At 39.1% G+C, this 12,314-nt stretch overlaps 1 protein-coding gene across 1 annotated transcript; it reads left to right on the top strand.

Moving 5' to 3' along the window:
• Positions 1–301: 301 nt before the first annotated feature.
• Positions 302–11,882, top strand: LOC137717326 (uncharacterized). Its single transcript, XM_068456644.2, has 19 exons — positions 302–2,145; positions 2,860–2,945; positions 3,081–3,470; positions 3,553–3,636; positions 3,749–4,126; positions 4,703–4,763; positions 6,066–6,207; positions 6,318–6,418; positions 6,495–6,743; positions 6,877–7,124; positions 7,209–7,439; positions 7,525–7,743; positions 7,841–7,894; positions 8,027–8,092; positions 8,205–8,345; positions 8,434–8,487; positions 10,206–10,265; positions 10,749–11,153; positions 11,259–11,882. Exons 1-19 carry the CDS (start codon positions 726–728, stop codon positions 11,424–11,426), a joined length of 4,557 nt encoding a protein of 1,518 aa, XP_068312745.2. The 5' UTR covers positions 302–725; the 3' UTR covers positions 11,427–11,882.
• Positions 11,883–12,314: the final 432 nt, after the last annotated feature.

Genomic DNA, 12,314 nt, shown 5'->3' with positions numbered 1-12,314 from the left:
GCTCCCAAAAGGCCTCGTGCTAGGTATAGATGAGAATATACATATAAGGCTTAGAGGATCCACTCTCCTGGGTGATATGGGATGTTACAAAAAACATTACAAACCGTCTATATATTTGATATAATAGATTGACAAAACGATCTTAGTTTTAATTTATTTTTTGCAAATATGATATTTACAGTGTGATTCATAGTATAGACGGTTTTGATCATAAACACAAATCTTTCTGATTAAAACATTAAGAATTTTATGTAGAAGTGCTATTCATCTTTTAAGTAGCCAGTGTTGTTCTTAAAATAATATCTTCATTTTAATGTCTCCTAAAACGTGCCTTCCACACTCACTCCCTGCAAAAAACGCGAATCTCTCTCTCTCTCTCTCTCTAGAAAAAAAACATTTTTCGAAGAATAAAACAATAGAAAAAAGGAACCCACTGAAAGAGACGGATCCGGAAGAATACGAACCAGAATATAACCGTAAGCCCTAGCCAGCCGCGACTCACCTTACCCACCGCCTCTCTCTTTCTCTCTCGACCTCTCTCACTCTAAAGCGAGTTTTCCAATTAGGGTTAGGTTTTTTCGTTAGCTGCATGTTAGGGATTGGAGAATCATAGGTCGATTGGGATTTGGGATTTTTGACAAATTAGGGTTGGGTTGGGTTAGTTTTAGGGATAGGATTTCGGCGATGGAATTTGTGGTCGGTTGTGGGTCGGGGGGTTGTTGGCGATGACCGGAGGCCGATGTCACGAGAAGAAGAAGATGATGGGTAGGGGTGCGGACGGAGGTTGCGGCACCGAGGAGAGGCCTTGCCTAATTCCTAGGGTTCCGCCCAAAATTCCGGCTACCCAACCGGAAATTCTAGAGAAGTCGTCGAGCTCTTTGAGAATTGATTTTTTCTCGCAGGCTAGGAAGGCTTTGTGTGAGCGCTCTCCTTTTGATGTTCCCGAGGACGGCTCAGCTTCGAGTGTGCCCACCACCTTGCCTAGGGGTTTGGCTAGCTTCTTGTCGAGGCAGTCGGATAGTCGAAAGCGGCATAAGAAGTCGCATGCCGGCGCTGAGAAGAAGAGTTTTCGGCAGAGAGAGAGGTCCCGGGGTAATAACATTTGGGTGGAGACTGAGGACTACTTTAGACCATTGACACTGCCTGATATTGATGCGTTGTCTCAGGTATCCGAGCTTAGTAATTTAGCTTCTCACAAGTGTTTTTTGATTCCGGTTGTGGGAAATGTTCTGAGGCGGAATGCGAATGAGAACGTTAATGCAAACGGAGTTGTTGTCAGTGAGGAGGATGCAAATGGCGGTAAGTCAAATTGTGTTGTTGTCAAGGATGAAGGTATAAATGGGGGGAATGCAAACGATGCCATTGTCATGGATGAGAATGCAAACGATCAAAATGCTAATGATGGTGTCGTCAAGGCTGAGTGTGCAAATGATGGGAATGCCAATTCGGTTGTAGTTGAAAAAGTGAATGAGAATGGTGGAAATGAAAATGGGGTTGTCGAAGACGAGGTTAAGATAGAGAAGGATGAGCATTCCATGGAAATAGATAGTGTGGGAGCTTCTGGGTTGCCTGAAGGGGAAGTTTCGCCTAGTGGTCTTGAGTGGCTTTTAGGGTACAGGAATAAGATTTCTTTAACTTCAGAGCGCCCGTCAAAGAAGCGGAAGGTTCTAGGTTCTGATGCAGGATTGGAGAAAGTGTTAATAGCGTCTCCATGTGATGGGAATTCATCTTTATGCCATTTCTGCTGCATGGGTGATGCAGGGAACGAGTCAAACCCATTGATTGTGTGTAGTTCTTGTAAGGTTGGAGTTCATCAGAAGTGCTATGGAGTACTAGAGAATGTAGATGCATCATGGTTATGCTCTTGGTGTAAGAAGAAGACTGATACTAGTGATTCAGTAAAGCCATGTGTGCTTTGCTCAAAGCAGGGTGGCGCTTTAAAGCCAGTTATTAAGAGCGTTGAAAATGGTGGATCTATGGATTTTGTTCACTTGTTTTGCTGTCAGTGGATGCCTGAGGTTTATATAGAGGACTTAGCAAAGATGGAGCCTATCATAAACGTTGGAGGAATAATTGAAACCCGCAGAAAGTTAATATGTAACATATGCAAGGTGAAGTGGGGCGCTTGTGTTCGATGCAGTCATGGTACTCTTTGTTGCTTTACTGTCTTATACAATTATCGTTTCTCCTTTGTCTGGCATGCCAATGGAATTTTTGGTAATTGGCACATATGCTTAGTTTTTGGTCTATTAGACTTGATAGTTGTCTAACGCAAAAGATACAAAGGTGTTGTTGCCTTGACGTGTTGCATCTGTGTTAGGGAAAAGGTTAGAAATAATTTTGCTTAGGTAGTTTGTAGGGGTCATAATCTTATTACTTATAATATGTAGCCTCTCCTTCCCAGCTTGCGGGGCAAATTCTCTATTGATCAAACTTAACTTCGATTGGTATTGCAATTTAATAGTTTGTGAGATAAGAGTGCAATGTTTTGGCAGAATACCTACATGGGTGTTCTGCATCATCGTACTTTTATCTGAGCCTGATGGCCTGTTTAGGTTTTATCTTAATGACCATTTGCAGGCTTAAAAGCATCTTAATAATTATGGTATATTGTGGAATCTGGACTGTCGCTGTAGCTTACAAGGTTAATGCACGTTGCATATGGCAGCTTTATTTTTTTTATCAGCTTGGCCTGGTTGTGGTTCATATTATTGATGGCTGAGTGGTAAAATGGAGCTTCTATGAATTCCTAATTATTGCACATATTTACCTGTCAGATCTTTCAATTACTAAGTTATTAAATGTTTCGACTTTGGCATTTCATTCACTAGGCTAATTTTCTTTTGGCTTGGGGGTCAGGAACTTGCAGAACTTCGTTTCATCCATTATGTGCGAGGGAGGCAAGACAGAGAATGGAAATTTGGGGAAAATATGGGTGCGATAATGTAAGAGTTTTATGTATGTATTTGAAAATCGTAATATTTGTTCATCGCTGACTGCTATATAGTATTGCTATGTCGCCAACTTATGATTGTGATCAACCTTTCTGAATACAATTCCCAACTTTGATAAACATGTAGGTTGAGCTGAGGGCCTTTTGTTCAAAGCACTCAGAAGTGCAAGGTAACAACAACAGTCAATTAGTATCTCCCTCTGTCTCTGCTGACAAGAACTCAAATGTCTCCAACCATCTTCCTATGGCATTGTCGGAAAACAAATTACCCAAGTTAAGGATAGGCCCTAGAAATGGTGATAAAACTGCAGTACCTATTGAGGCTCTAGATGTTACTTCTGACAAATCGGGTGATGGTGAATCACAGGAGATGGTGTTTCCTATTCCAAGATTAGATCCTAGGCTGACATCGGAGTGTGGTAATGCACAGCCGATGATTAATGCAGGGGCATTTGAGAGAAGCAAAGAGGATGTTAATGCTTCTAATTCCCTTAAATTTTCTCTGATTTTAAAGAAGGTGAAGTATGCCTCTGGTCACTTATTCTCTATAAATTGGGAACTTCATGAACTTGTTTTAATTCTTATATCTTCTCCTGCAGCTGATTGATTGTGGAAAAGTTAATGTGAAGGATGTGGCATTGGACGTTGGTCTCTCACCTGATTCTTTATCTGCATCACTTGCTGTAATGCGAACTAAAAAATTACTTTTATGTTCCTGATTGGTTTCTAAAATAGTTTTAGCATGTCCGGTGCTTTCTTAAATTTTTCCCTTATGATGTAATGTCCTTCCTGCAGGATGGTACTATGGTGCCTGATGTGCAAGGAAGAATAGTTAAATGGCTTAAAGACCATTCTAACTTGGATTTAAAGCAGAAAAATGGAAAAATGAAATTAAGATCAACAATTTCATCCATGGCTGAGTTTGGGGATTCTGATGGCTCTGAAGCTGCTTCATTATCGGAGTCTGATATGGCAGATGTAGCTGTTAAGTCAGTACCCCCACGGAGAAGAACCAAAAGCAGTATTAGGTTTCTGAAGGATGACAAAGTAATAAGCTCATCCAAGGGGATCTTTAATGACAATGGCACATTGGACAAGGTTAAGGTTGATCAACCTGTCACTGATGAACAAGAAAATTTAAGTAGAGCGTCTGTCCCTGATCCTGTTGAGAAGGTAATGATTTACTTGAGATATGTTGATTATGCACGCCTTCTGACCAGTGCATTTGGATACACTAGTGTAATCTGATTGCTTGGTCATTAGTACCTTATGATGGATGGGCATTATGTATAAATATCGATTCTGATTTGGTTGAGTGAGTTTCATTTTAGTGTGTTATCTGTAATTCATGAGTTTTTCAATAAGCTTAAGAAAGCCAGCCTCCATGGCTTCCACAAAGGTCAGGCTTTCTGTCATAATATGTGTTGTTAAACCATTGGGGTATATTGGAGGAGCTTAGTTTACTTATAGGTTTAGTTGAAGTGATTATGCTTGAAGGTTTCATGGGGTTTGAGCCTTATGGATGTTATAATGTACTTATTACAATAATAAAGTTAAGTCTTTATTTTGCTGTTAAATAGAATTTCTCAGTAGTAATGGAAATATGTTTACTTAAGTGTGGCTTTGAATAAACACTTAACACTTAATGGGGTGCCCCTCTCTCTCTCTCTCTATATCCCCCTCCCTCCCTCCCTGTGTGTAATTTCCTACCTCAAGCATTCATTACTAAGATATTTCTTGTCTTTGCAGAATCCAACAGAGGCCGATGTGTTTCAACAATCTTTGCTGACACATTCACCTAGATCAGAAGGTACTCTTCTCCGTTTCTGCTGGTTAGATGTCAGAAGTATGATTGAAGATTGTGGTTGTTCATGTGCATGTTGATTGCCTAGGGAAAGACTTCTAATTTCTGGTTCTAGGGAGATCCATATTAGGTGAACATAACCAATTTCCTAATAGTGTGGTACAAATCTTAATTTAATAGATTTGAATAATATCTGGAGCGTTTGGAGTATCCTTGAGTAGGAGTCAGGAAGTTGTCTTATCCCATTGCTGAAAATGGTTAGGAAGTACAGTTGCATGCCTGCACAGGAATTTGGATAGGCTTTGTTAGTTTGATTATAATTTTTCCTTTCATGATTTTTGTTCTGTATATACTGTTGTTCAAATAGTTCATGTATAAATTAACAAGTTCATTTGTCATAGGTGTGCTTGAAATGTTTACCTTTCTGCCACTCTTGACTCATTTAAGCTCACAATGAAATTGTTAGTCTTCCTCATATAAAAAAGAAATTAAATTATTGTCTTCTATTTTTAAATCCTTAATTTACTGATAAGAGCTTCTGACATTAATTTTACATCTGGCCATTATCACTGTGCATTTTTTACTATTCACCAGCAGTAAAGGCTAAGGAAAGGAATGAGACTTGTGTTGATCTCATGTGATGGTAGTCAGTGTAGGAAGGATGACAGAGCTATCTTTATGCTTTGATAATTACGTTCTTTGTGTGAAATGCCTCTACTTTGCGTTGTCAAGTTAAAGTTCTTTGTTTTGGGTGACATTTACTCTGTTTAAACAATTTTCTATACATGAAAAAGTGTTGTTCTTTTCAAGTTCAAAGTTAGCGTCATTTCAGAATATTCTATTGTACATTTAGAGGAATGCTAAACAGCATACTAGTGTTGATGACCTAAATATAAGATACTTGTGTTAGTGAGGGAAGTCAGATTTGTATATAGTGCAAAATAGGAAGTTGGGAACCACTCCTGAACATAACCATTTTAATAGATGTAATTAGGGTCTATGGTGCGCATGATCAACCAAATCAATATTCTTTGGTTTGCAATTGTATTTTGTTGATGTAATTTTATTCCCTTAATATTTGTTCTAATTTGTTATGCTCTATTTGCTCTGTTTTTCTGGCGATGAGGAGTTACTACATTGTTATTGTACTTTTCAATTTGGTCTGTTAGTACATTTTCTGTTTGGTTGCATAAGTTTGTTGTCGTCTCTGTACTCGTTCTAGTCTTCTCTGTTTCATGCATAAGTGACCCTTGCAGCATTAGAATAGTTTCTGGTGTATTATGACTTAAAATATTGTATGATGGGCAGGTCTTTTAGCTAAACCCTTGAATTGCAGCCTTTTGCAAATGGGTCAAGAGCAGTTGGCTACTATTCCTTTGCAGGGTACCTCAGCAATTGCAAATGAAGGTCAATTGTTTTCAGTTGCAAAACCGGTCATTCCTGAATTCAAGTAAGCTTTCTTTTTTGTAATTATTTCTATTTTGCTACATGCCAATTTTTTGTGCCTGTTTTGTGACGTGATGATAGCTTTTCTGAATCTCACAAATTCATGGTTTGCAGTAAATCTGAGGCTGAAGTTCCTGGTTTTTATGTCCATCCGTATATTGAAAATAAGTTGTTGCAGATGCAGACTGGGGTGTCCTTAGAAAATTCAATATATGGTATTGATACAAATTTATTTATTTTTGTTTCCATTATGTTGTTATGGGTGAGTTTGACAGGTAGTTTATTTGTCAGGTTCAAGTGAGGGAGAAATTTCACGTCTGGAGGCATCCTCCCATGCAAGTGTTTGCTGTAATCACCAAAATAAGCATCCAAAATGCTGTGATATTATTTGTAAATCCGATGAGATGAAACTAGAACAGTTGGTTAAGGCTCGAAAAATGGGAGTTCTAGAAATCTGTCCAGGCGATGAAATGGAAGGAGAGCTTATTTATTACCAGCATAGGTTGCTCAACAATGCGATTGCAAGAAAGCATTTTACTGGTATATGCAATGCACTTGTCTTCCGTTTAGTTTTATTTTCACTGTTCCTGCCTTTAGTAGAGGCATGCAATACTGTCATTTGATGTCGTGTAATATGAATATTAACTTCTGTTGTAAATACATTCTTTTGCAGATAATTTGGTATCTAATGTTGCTAGGAGTCTTCCATTGGAGATTGATGCAGCACGGAGGCAAAAATGGGATGCTGTACTTGTTAATCAGTATCTTTGGGAGCTTAGGGAGGCAAAGAAGCAGGGTAGGAAGGAGAGACGGCATAAAGAAGCACAGGCTGTGCTAGCAGCTGCAACTGCTGCTGCTGCAGCCTCTTCTAGGATTTCATCATTTAGGAAAGAGGTTCTTGACGAATCTTGCCATCAGGAGGTTAATAATTTTCTTATTTTCTCAATAACATGTCTCTTCGTGGTCATTTATTTACTTTCATACTTTGTCATTTTATTCTTGCAGAATGTGACGAAGTTGAATACTTCTAGTGGGAGGTCCAGCTTTTCCTCACAGATGATGCCACGACCTAAAGAGACATTTCCGAGGGTGGCTGTTCCCCGGATTTCTGTGGAAAAACACTCTGGTTTTGTTCATTCAGTCACTGATTCTTCCAAAGAACATCCTAGATCTTGTGACATCTGCAGACGTTATGAAACGTTGTTAAACCCGATCTTAGTCTGTTGTAGTTGCAAGGTATTCATGCCTTTCTTATGGGTTTACTTTGATGAGACTTGCTACTCTGCTTGGTTTATGACTGATAACCAAGCCCTTTTAACAGGTTGCCATTCACTTGGATTGCTATCGTAGGACTAGAGAATCTACAGGTCCATGGTATTGTGAATTGTGTGAAGAAATGTCATCAACTCGTATTGCTGGTGCTCCTGTCAATTTTTGGGAGAAAGATCATTTTGTTGCAGAATGTGGTTTATGTGGTGGCAAAACAGGTGCATTTAGGAAGTCTTCTGATGGTAAATGGGTACATGCCTTTTGTGCCGAGGTATACTTTTCTGTTGCACACAAATTATGTCATAAACCTTTTTTCAATTTTTATAGTGCTTAAAGAAATTGATGTTATTTTCTGTTTCATTTGGTAGTGGATCTTCGAGTCAACATTCAGAAGGGGTCAAGTATCTCCCATTGAGGGAATGGTATGTGTATAGGTTATGCTGTGGCAGTTGTAATGTTGAACAATTTAGATTACTGTCATTGAATATTTTTGCTTTTTGATAAGCATTGAACTTAATGTTCCAGCAATTATAACAATATGTCATGAATGCCAGGAGACGATTTCTAAGGGGCTTGATTTTTGTTATATCTGCCGACGCAAATGTGGTGTCTGCATAAAAGTAAGAGTTTGACTTTTTCTTCTTCCCTTGTGATCTTATACTTAAGTGGAAATGTTTTTTGTCCTTATAATTAGGAAACTGATTGCCAGGCGTCTGTATTGTTTGTCTACAGTGTAACTTTGGCAATTGTCAGTCAACATTTCATCCTTCCTGTGCTAGAAGCTCTGGCTTTTACATGAATGTGAAACCTTTCGGTGGAAAGATCCAACACAAGGCATACTGTGAAAAGCATAGTGTTGAGCAGAGGACGAAGGTCTATATCTTTATCACCCCAAAGCCTCCATCTTTTAGGTGGTTGATGAGTTGTTTTGTTCATTTTCTTGGATTCTGAATTTATGCAGGCTGAAACACAAATACATGGAACTGAGGAGTTAGAGAACCTCAGGAAAATCAGAGTAAGTATCATTCTTGTGTTTAGTTTATTGTACAGTAATTATAGTTGCTCAAATACATTTCTAAGTCCAGAAGTATACCCTAAAAAACAGAAGATTGAAGAGCAACAAATATACCTGTAGAGAGGTTTGCTTATTGTGCTTATGTAGAGGGTAAGAATGAAATTTATGAAAATATAGGTTCTAGGTCTTTTCATCTTGCTGTAATGCTATAAGCAGTATCACTTCTAACTCAGGAGAGAAAAAAAATTAATGCAGCACTCTTTTCGCTTGAGTTTTCTTTATCCTTTATGATAATCTGGGTAGGAGATCCACTTGGAGTATCTACAGGGAGGGACACGGTTCAGTTGGCGGGGCCACTAAAAGTTCTTTTGTGTTAGTTCTGTTTTTTTTTTTTTTTTTTTTTTTTTCATGTATTTATAGGAGAGATTGAAATAGTATCTTTAGACCCTCACCTGACTGCCAATACTTGGTTCTCTGATTGACTGACTATGAGTGGCTTCGCTAAATGAAACCACTTGAATGCTATACAGTTCACTTGTTGCTAATGTGTTGAAAATGTTGGGGGGTTTTGTATTTCATACGTCTTAAATAACGATTTGATGTATGTTATAATCTTTAAGTGTGGTATTTTTGAAAGTATTTGTGCCTTGGTTATGATTTGATGTATGATTGTGGTCTTTAGGCGTGTGTAGGGATGGGCATTGGTCAAAACGTGGTGGATTTGGGCATACCCATGGGATGGGCTCATTAGCCCAAAAAACCAATTAGCAAAATAGCCCATCATACCCATATAATAATTAGTGGGTCTACCCATACCCAACTTGTATACCAAGTGGATTTACACGTCCATCCCTCTGTTAATGGATACCCATAAATGAAACCCAAAACAAAGAACAATGAAAACAAAGGAACCCAGATGATCCCACCCACTTCAACAGGACTGACACTTACCATGTTTGGATGCGGCTCTTCCACTTTCCCTCTCTCCTCCTTCCCTCTCTACTCTGGCTCTGTGACCCATACCGAGAGATTATGTCAAATGACCACCATCACTGCTTCTAACCTGCCCAACCACATTGTAAGGACATGCCACCGTCAATTCTACCAAATATGCCAAGTCAACTGAACCTGTCACTCCTTTTGTCACCCACCCATCCCTGTTGAACCACTCGCTTCTCCTCTGCGACCCATGCAATTGGTTGAGATGAGGCTTGGGATCTAGCAGGAAGAGAGAGACAGGGAACTAGGTGGTGGTGGTTAGGATGAGGCGTGGAAATTTGGAATCGAGCAGAAAGAGTGAGAAGGGGGGGGGGGGGGAGAGAGGAAGGAGGTGGAGAGACGGAGGAAGGGGATTTGTGTTTTTTTGTCCTTGTATTTGATGGGTTTCATGGGTTAAAAATGGGCATAATGGGTATGGAAAATAAAAAAACCCAAGTCCAACAGAACAACCCCCCCCCCCCCCCCCCCCCCCCCAATTAGAATAAAATACCCATGAATGTATAATCCATGGGTATAAATGGCCATCCCTAGGCATGTAGTAGTTTTGAAAGTATTTGTGCCTTGGTGGCATCACTTTTTGCAAATTGTTTCTCATCTATATATATATGTGCTTGGTGATATTGTTTTTGGTCCATCACTTTAACTTCTTTCAACTTGCGTTTATTTGCTTGATGAACCAAATTCCCTGATTGAATTATGACATGAATGATCTTTTGCAGGTTGAACTGGAGAGGGTACGACTACTTTGTGACAGAATCATCAAACGAGAAAAAGTAAAGGTGAGGTATTTCTGTGGTTCTGTACATGGTTTTGATGTGTGCTTTTGTTGGCTCCCTGGTTATCAATTTAGTTTCTGTTATGTTTTCATATGGCTCCAAGCTTAAGGTTCGGAAAGAGGTTTTCTGTCTTTTGCCCTTTAACTCTTTGTTGGATCCATGGGAACAGTTACTTCCTAGACCTACATATGGGCCGGTATGACCCACTTCCTTCATGGAATTATTATCTGGTGCATCTTTAGCATTGCTGGAGATCAGTAAGAAATTGAGACATATGTATGTAATGTTGGCATCTGTAATGCCAATGGAGCTGGAGTAGTGTCGCTAGCCACATGATTTGTACCCGACTGTTTATAGCCTTGGTTCAGTTCTTGTTTAATCCTGTTGCCTCTGATTATCTTAAGTTGCATATTTTCGTTCCCTTGTATTTCTAAGATACTTATCTTGTGGAGAATTTATGCTGAATAAGGTTTCTTTTGAATGCAGCGGGAACTGCTCATTTGTTCACATGATCTTCTTGCTGTGAGGAGAGATCATGTTGCTCGGACAGTGCTTGTTACTAGTCCTTTCCTGCAACCTGATGTTAGTTCTGATTCAGCTACAACATCTCTTAATGGACATACAGATGATTACAAATCGTGCAGTGATGCAATTCAAAGATCAGATGATGTGACTGTCGATAGTACAATTTCTGTGAAGCGGCTGAGAGTTCCTATAACTATTGACAATGACCCAAAAACAGATGATAACAGCTCCACATCCCAAAACCATTCTACCAAAAAGCTCTCGGAGAGGCCACAAGTTTCTGAAAAACATATTCCTTGTGGAGCTTCTAGTGCTGCAACTTGTAATCTTTCGGAAGATGGAGGATGGAGGTCAAAATCTAGGAAGGTATTTTACATTTTGCATAAAATATACACACGAGCGCACATTTATCTCTGGAATAAGCACAATAAGGTGTATGATAGAACTAACTGTAAACCTTCCAACTCACAGCATGCTGAGACATTTGAGAAAGAACTGGTAATGACATCTGATCAAGCATCGATGAAAAATATGAAATTACCCAAAGGATATGCATATGTTCCTGCTGATTGCATTCCAAATGAAAAGCAGATCAACCAGGATGCTTGTTCTGGTGAACAACCGCAAGGAGACGGGTAGTGTCAGAAAATTTTCTCCTTGTGTTTAATCTGCCCTTGTGGAGCTCAAAAGTAATAGAGGACAAGCATTCTCTGCCCTCCATCCCATGGCATCACCTTGCCCTTGCTGGCCTGGAAACCACCACGTTTCTTGGTTTCAAAGGGAAATGGCCGAGTGGAAGCAGGAGGTTAGGTCATCGCCTTGTGCGTAAAGATTTCACGTCCTGATTTCGGATGTGTGTAAGTTTTGGCATCGTTGTATATTCTTGTGAGAGTTAACTGTACAGTGGGTGAGTTTCTTCCATTTACAAGTATTAGAAGGCAGCGTGGGTTTTTCTTGTGTTTGTTAGGACTAAAGAGAAGCTCTGCTTGTAAACAGGTCTACAAGAAGCTCTGCCTGCTCTGTAAAGTTATTGTATATATCCTTACAATACCAATCCCCCAGATGCATCAGATTAATGGAATCGAGCGTTTAATATTTGAGCCGTGTCGTTTTTATTTTCTTAGTTGAAGTTTTGTCCAACTGACTCCAGTTTGTATGTTGGATGCTGGTTACTTAAAGTTTGTTTTCTCCAGTTCGACTAATTTTTATTTATTTTTTTATTTTTTTTTATGTAGTAACCGAACCAAACCGATTCGATTTGGCCCCTTTTTATGTTGAATGTGATTGATGCTGCGGGAGAGGAATAAATACAATTCTTATGATTAATACAGTGGTGTATCATGCTGATTATATGAAGGTTTACTATCTCTACAATATACAGAACCTCTGCACACTAGCATTACAAATACCAAATTCAAGTGGTATAAATAATCATCACTTTTTAACTTCAATTGATATTTTGATGTTATTAGGATTAGTTATTGAGATTAGTTACTGAAATTTTCTATGAAATAGTTTGAAATATTG

Source organism: Pyrus communis, chromosome 8 (assembly GCF_041283825.1).
Source record: "Pyrus communis isolate YQ-2024b chromosome 8, ASM4128382v1, whole genome shotgun sequence".
NCBI lineage: Eukaryota > Viridiplantae > Streptophyta > Magnoliopsida > Rosales > Rosaceae > Pyrus > Pyrus communis.
This window is presented reverse-complemented; position numbering and strand designations above follow the sequence as displayed.

Excerpts from the sequence above, each read along its gene's own strand:
- LOC137717326 (XM_068456644.2), top strand. The coding sequence starts at position 726 with ATGACCGGAGGCCGATGTCACGAGAAGAAGAAGATGATGGGTAGGGGT. Across the intron at positions 2,946-3,080 it reads GAAAATATGGGTGCGATAAT|GTTGAGCTGAGGGCCTTTTG; the intron begins GTAAGAGTTTTA and ends ATAAACATGTAG. Across the intron at positions 10,266-10,748 it reads TCAAACGAGAAAAAGTAAAG|CGGGAACTGCTCATTTGTTC; the intron begins GTGAGGTATTTC and ends TTTTGAATGCAG.